Below are 5989 nucleotides of genomic sequence, written 5' to 3' on the forward strand. Positions count from 1 at the left end.
AAGCCCTCGCGCGCGCTCTCTCGGCCCCATACACGGCCCGTGCTGGAAAAAGTCAGTTTTGCCCCACCCTTTAAAGTTTATGGTGTCCGGCCAACATCATATGTGTGTGCTCTCATAAGGACGTGCACACAAACACACATACAGAGCAGGATAACAGCAATGGATTCGGTCTCAGCTTTATTCCTCCGGCACCTGGCAAGCGAGGACTCGTTGATAAACATATGCCTAAGCCCGTTGGGTATCACGGAGGTTGCCAATATCGTGTTACAGCGCAATAAGGTTGTAGCGGCTCTGCGAGCTGGCCGAGAGCCACCCACTTGGACAGGTGAAGAACTTGCTCGCAAAGGGTTCTCGACCGACCTCGGAATCTCCAGGTCCCTATCCCTCGCGAACATGGTCTGGGCCTCTGACAAGACCCGTATGCCTGACGAGATGCAAGCCGAGATGCAAGCCCACGGTATGGCGGTTATTGTGAAGCCGGTGTGCGGTTCCGAGGACGTGCGGCAGATGGTGGCTTACTTCAACGATTTTGCGGCCGCTAACACCAGGGGCATGATCCGGGAGGTGCTGTCTACACAAACGTGGGCCCCGTCAGCCGCTCTGATAGTGTCGAACGCTATCTACTTCAAGGGCAGTTGGGCCGAGAGATTTGACCCGACGCTCACCAAAGTTACGGGTTTCCGGACAGGCACAACAGCGGGTAATAGAGATGTGTGCACCATGGTTCGTAAGGAAACCGATGAAACCCAGACCCTGGTGAACGAAGACCTAGACCATCTAAGGGTTTTGCACTTGCCTTACACAGGCGATGATCAGACCTGCATGCACATACTGATACCCAAGCAAAATGACCGGCGCACCATGCGTCAAGTGTTGAAATCCACGGCGCTGGGCGCAGAAGTCTTCCTAGACTACCTGAAGATAATTAACAGCACGCATAGAGCATCCGAATACACCGTCGAGTTACCCAAGTGGAAAACCACATCTACACTGCAGCTGAACCGTGCCATGCAAGAACTGGAGGTGCAGGTGGCCGACGGGGAGAGTTCCACGACGCAGGTGTGCACGGTGGATGTGGACGAGGAGGGCACGGTAGCGGCAGCCGTCACCACGTTTGCAACCTCTTTCAGTTACCGAATCAAACCCGAAAGACCAAAAGTGTTCAAGGTCGACCAGCCCTTCGTGTGGGTGATCACCAGGCCGCAGCACAAGAGCGATAAGAGGACAGTGCTGTTCATGGGCCTGGTAACCGATCCTACAGAAACCAAATAGGATGTTTGTATTGTGTTTTTGACATGTACATCTGAATAAACACTGATGTGACTGAAATACTCTTGTGTGGGTGTGTGCTTATGTACCCGAGCCAATGAACCGATGTGCTACCTCGTGTGCGCTCCGGGCCTAATGTGAAAAACATTGCATTAAAAATGCACCAATTGGTGCGCAAACGTCCACATAACACACATTTGTCTCCGCCGCACATGTGGGCTGGGGTGTGTACCGGTGATTGTGTTGGTAACGGTGAACGAACCCGGGATTTGTATACTCGATACACCCGACCAAATCCCGTCCTCGCCTGCTCCGGAGTAGTCATGACGGCCGACTTCGGCCCCAGTAGCACCCGCCAAGGGTTGTTGAAGACAGCGACGACGCCACGTGCCTTAACAACACAGGAGGCCCGGAGATTTGTCACAGGGAGTGGCAGCGGTGTCTAGAACCTCCTACAAACCCTGTCTCTGGCTATATATACAAGGGCCAGAAGGGTTCTGGGGCACTTGACCCCCCCCCCCCATGCATCCTCGTCTGCTCGCGAGTAGTCATGACGGCCGACTTGAGCCCCGGAGTGCTGTTGCAGACAGCCAAGCTGCTACGAGAAGATATCTTGAGCCTAGGCGGCGAGATCCCCAGCTTCCAGCTCAGGTACAAGTGGTACCCGGATCAGAGCCACTTAGGTCACGTCAGTTGTACGGACACCTACCCCGAGCTCCGGGGCATCCTGGACACGCAACGTTGGCGGATGATAACCCCGAAGAAACGGTGCTCGACATCGCTAGACGAAAGCAAACCCTTCCCCTTCGTCGAGGAGATGTTCGACATGACCATCGACGACGAGCTTCGGGAGGTCTCCCACCTGCCCGCGGTGAGGCAGGTCTGGCTCATCAGAAAGCACATATTGGCATTCCAGGCGGTCAGGCCCGTCATAAAGGCGTGGATGCTGCAGGAGGTGCTGATACCAGCCTTCGCCCTCACGAAGACCATCTGGCAAGAGGAGCAGGCGCTAGCTCAGCGGAATTGCCCGGAAGGTGTCATCAGCAGGACCAGAGGAAGAACTGCCACGCAACGGGGCGGCCGGGGCTTCGCCTCCCGGACCAGGAGCAGGATGGCCTCGTGCCGACTGTACACCCCGAACCACCTCTCACGTATGACGACCGACCACCATGCCCTCGACTGCGCGGAATATCCCGGGTCGTCGGCAAATATGCTACTGAACCTGTCACTGAGTACTTGACGGGCCTGGCCTGTGACCTGGAGAAACAACAGCAACAATGTATGCCGTCCTCCCCCTTTTAACTCGGACTCGATCCGAGTCCCCAGTTAAGCCTCCGGTTCTTGGTCCTCATGTCTGCCTATGATCTTCATGTTTGCAGTAAAATTATCTGTACTCAAACCCTCTGATCTCGACCTGTGACCGCTCTCATTCTTGGCCTGCGATGGTCCTTTCTGCCTATCTGTGTCTTTTCTCACAATAAAGAATTATATTCAGATCAGCAAGCCTTTTTGTCTGTCTTTGTGTCACTCTCTCATTATTACAAACGTACACACGGGGCTGGGGTTGCACAGAGGTTTATTGTACAAGGTACACAGGATGGTAGCAGTTGCGGAGGCTTACAGCTTTGTCAGAGCTGTGATACGTCAGCTATATCACCTTGTCTGCCGCGAGGTCCGGGAGCTTCGATTGGACACGACGTCGCGTTGGCCCTGCTGCGGCCCGGCCGCGCTGTGTAGCTTGACATTAACGCGGACGTATGCCGTACGGCAGTTTGACGTCGATTATGTCGAGCTACACAGCGCGGCCGGCCCGCAGCTGGGCAAATGCGACCGCGTCGCCGAGATGGCCTCACGAGCATCAGAACCTGCTGTACTTCACGGTGTCGGTGGGACGGCCGCAGGCTCAGGCGCTCCTGCTGCGCATCGACGCGATCGAGAAGCGCGCCGCCTCGGGCACCTTTACAATGCTGGTGGCGGACGAGCTGACCCTGGCCTGCCTGGCCCAGAGGCGCTATCCGCACATCACGGTGATACCGGACACGGAGGTCTTCTCTGATCTTACGACGGGGAAGGCGGTCTTCGAGAATGGCATCGGTGTGTACAAGGAGCTGGCCAAAGAATACAACAACTTCAAGCTCCAGGAGATGTATGCTGTGGCATCAAGCCTGCTGATCTTCGTGGCCTTTGCGGCCCTTCGCCAGCGGTCACAGCACCTGGTCTACTTCAACACCGGGGTCAAGCTTGGGTCCGCGAGCAATGAGGTCCTGTTGGAGGTGGCGCAGGGCCGCCCCTTAAAGGTCGCTGTGAGAGCCGGCAGGGAGCAGTTCGCCAGACCCCGCGATCTGGTCGGTGGGGACCCGACCTTGTCCCTGACCAGGTACCGGTTCACGCCCGACCTGATCTACATGGCGGGAGGAGACGCGGATGCGAGCGGTCTGTCGGACGTCTTGCTGATGAGCAAGCAACAACTGAAGACGATCGATCGATTCCGGACTATCACCGTGACGCCGGTCGGTGACGCCGGCCACGGGCATCCCGAGACAATTGAAGTAGCCGTGCGGACGGCCATGCACGAGTATACAATGTTTGAGCTCAGCGAGGAGGCGCAGGGTGAGATGTACATCTCCATGTGCCCTACCCTTCTGAGCCGCACGATGCTCAAGCGGAAGTACGCAGAGGCCGTCGGGCTCAACAACTTGGAGGCAACGCTGGAGGCCATCTGCAGACTCTCGGGCAGAAAGCACAGCGAGTCCGCGACAGTGAAAACGGGGACAGTGACCCTGTCCGGGTCTCAGAGAGACATCGACAAATTCATCCGCCAGACCGTCCTGGACCCAGCCTCGGTCGGCGCTCTGTGGTGGGGTAGCTCACCGGCATAGGAAGCGTACACCTGACGATACCGGGGGAGGCTTGCGGCTCTACGCCGCTCATACTCGGCTCTGTCCTGTGTGACTGTACTCTATGACCGGTAGTAATAAACAATGAACCTGAAAACAACCACCTGTGTGTCCGTGTGCGTGTTTGTGTTTGTTCTAATGGGGTTGGGGGGCACAGACAGATAGACAGAGGTAAACGCAATTCCCACAGAGAGGCAATCTTTATTATAAAGGTTATAAGGATTGGGAAAGCAGAAATTATATACACAGGAGGGTACATCAAAAACTCTAGGAGCATGCCAGGAGGCTGAACTTGTCCCGACTCCTGTGCAGGAGTCGGTCCTGGTGCAGGAGTCGGACCCAGTCCGACTCGGCAACCGTCATCTTAGCCAGTTGGCCCCATCCTCTGTGGTCGAGCAGCTGTTGGCTTGTCATCCTCTGCGTGGGGTCGGGCTGCAGCAGGGCAAAGACGACGTCCTTGATGACCGGGTCCTTCATTACGGTGGGTATCACCTTGTGTGGGGCTAAGACCGAGTCCTTGTGGCCCGGCAGGTCTACCACCTTGCGCACTATTTCGAACATCGCTAGCTCTGCGTCTTCGTTGTTTGAGTTGTTTGTGTTTCTTGGCCTGAAGATCTCCCGGCCCTCGACAGCATCGGCTATCATCGTGCCCAGGCTCCAGTTGTCTATGGCCACCGTGTAGGTCAGGCAGTATCTCCGGAGCTCGGGGGCTCTGTAGTTTAGTGTGACAAGCCCGCCGGTCATGTTGTGGTCGGCCAGCCTGGAAATGCCGAAATCTGATATCTTGACCGTCAGGTCGGTTTCGACGAGCAAATTGCTTGGCGTCAAGTCCCTGTGGATAATACCCAACTTGTGCACGTGAGCCAGACCGCAGGCCACGTCGCGGGAGAACTTGGCTACGAAGCTCTTCGGCACCCTGTTGTCTGTGCGTTGTACTATCATATCACGGATAGTCACCGGCACGTAGTCCATAGTGAAAGCAGACCGCTTGCCGCCGAGGTCCGGGACGCCGGCGACCATGAACGCTTCGTGAAAAGCCATGATGTTGGGGTGGGGGCACACCTTTGAAAGGCAGCACAACTCTCTGGCGAAGTTCAGGTTGAAGGGGGGGGCGGCCGTGTCGAAGGCACTGGAGGTGACGTCGATATAAGTGCACACCTTCAGGGCACGCACCCTTTGCAAGCGACCCTTCTCCACCACCTTGAACACCTTGCCGTAAGTGCCCTCGCCCACCAGGGCGATCTCCTTGTACACGTCAGGAACATTCACCTCCTTGTAATCCATGGCGTAGACCTCAAGAGCTATGCCTCAAGCTCGACACAACCCCAGGGCAGGCACCGATAGAATACATAAAGACACTGGGAAAACGCAGCTCCCTTTTATATCCATTCCCGGCCTTTGTTGTAGGCTGGACCACTGCAATTCGTCAGTGGACGACAGCGTACGGACGTCGACGGGGTGGCACCGCTGCAACAGCTTAAGATGTGTCGCTGTTTGCATTTCGTGTAGATGTTGTACTGTCGTCTGTTTTTCATTTCAATGTTGTGTAAAGTGCTGAACTCAATAAAACACACAAAGACACAGGAGGTCACGTTTGTCATCTGTTTATTCTTCCCCCCCATACAGGCTGGACAGGAACATTGCACTCATGAGGGAGGGTGTGTGTGTGTGCACAAACTCAAGCATACTCTGATAATTCTTGTAGAATAGTGTCATTTTTATTTTTATTTTTATTCTCACAATCGCCACAAACCTCCCGACCGTCACAACGGTCCCAGGCTCAGACGCTGTGGTGTGAACGGAGCTGTATGTTGGGGGCCTTA

General features: G+C 55.7%; 1 protein-coding gene across 1 annotated transcript; it reads right to left on the bottom strand.

Moving 5' to 3' along the window:
- Positions 1–4433: 4433 nt before the first annotated feature.
- Positions 4434–5450, bottom strand: LOC310800749 (uncharacterized protein; the record flags this gene model as incomplete). Its single annotated transcript, XM_083664683.1, has 1 exon — positions 4434–5450. The coding sequence occupies one exon, from the start codon at positions 5448–5450 to the stop codon at positions 4434–4436; it is 1017 nt and encodes a 338-aa protein (XP_083520809.1).
- Positions 5451–5989: the final 539 nt, after the last annotated feature.

This window comes from Poromitra crassiceps, assembly GCF_964638095.1.
Source record: "Poromitra crassiceps genome assembly, contig: HAP1_SCAFFOLD_59, whole genome shotgun sequence".
Taxonomy (NCBI): Eukaryota; Metazoa; Chordata; class Actinopteri; order Beryciformes; family Melamphaidae; genus Poromitra; species Poromitra crassiceps.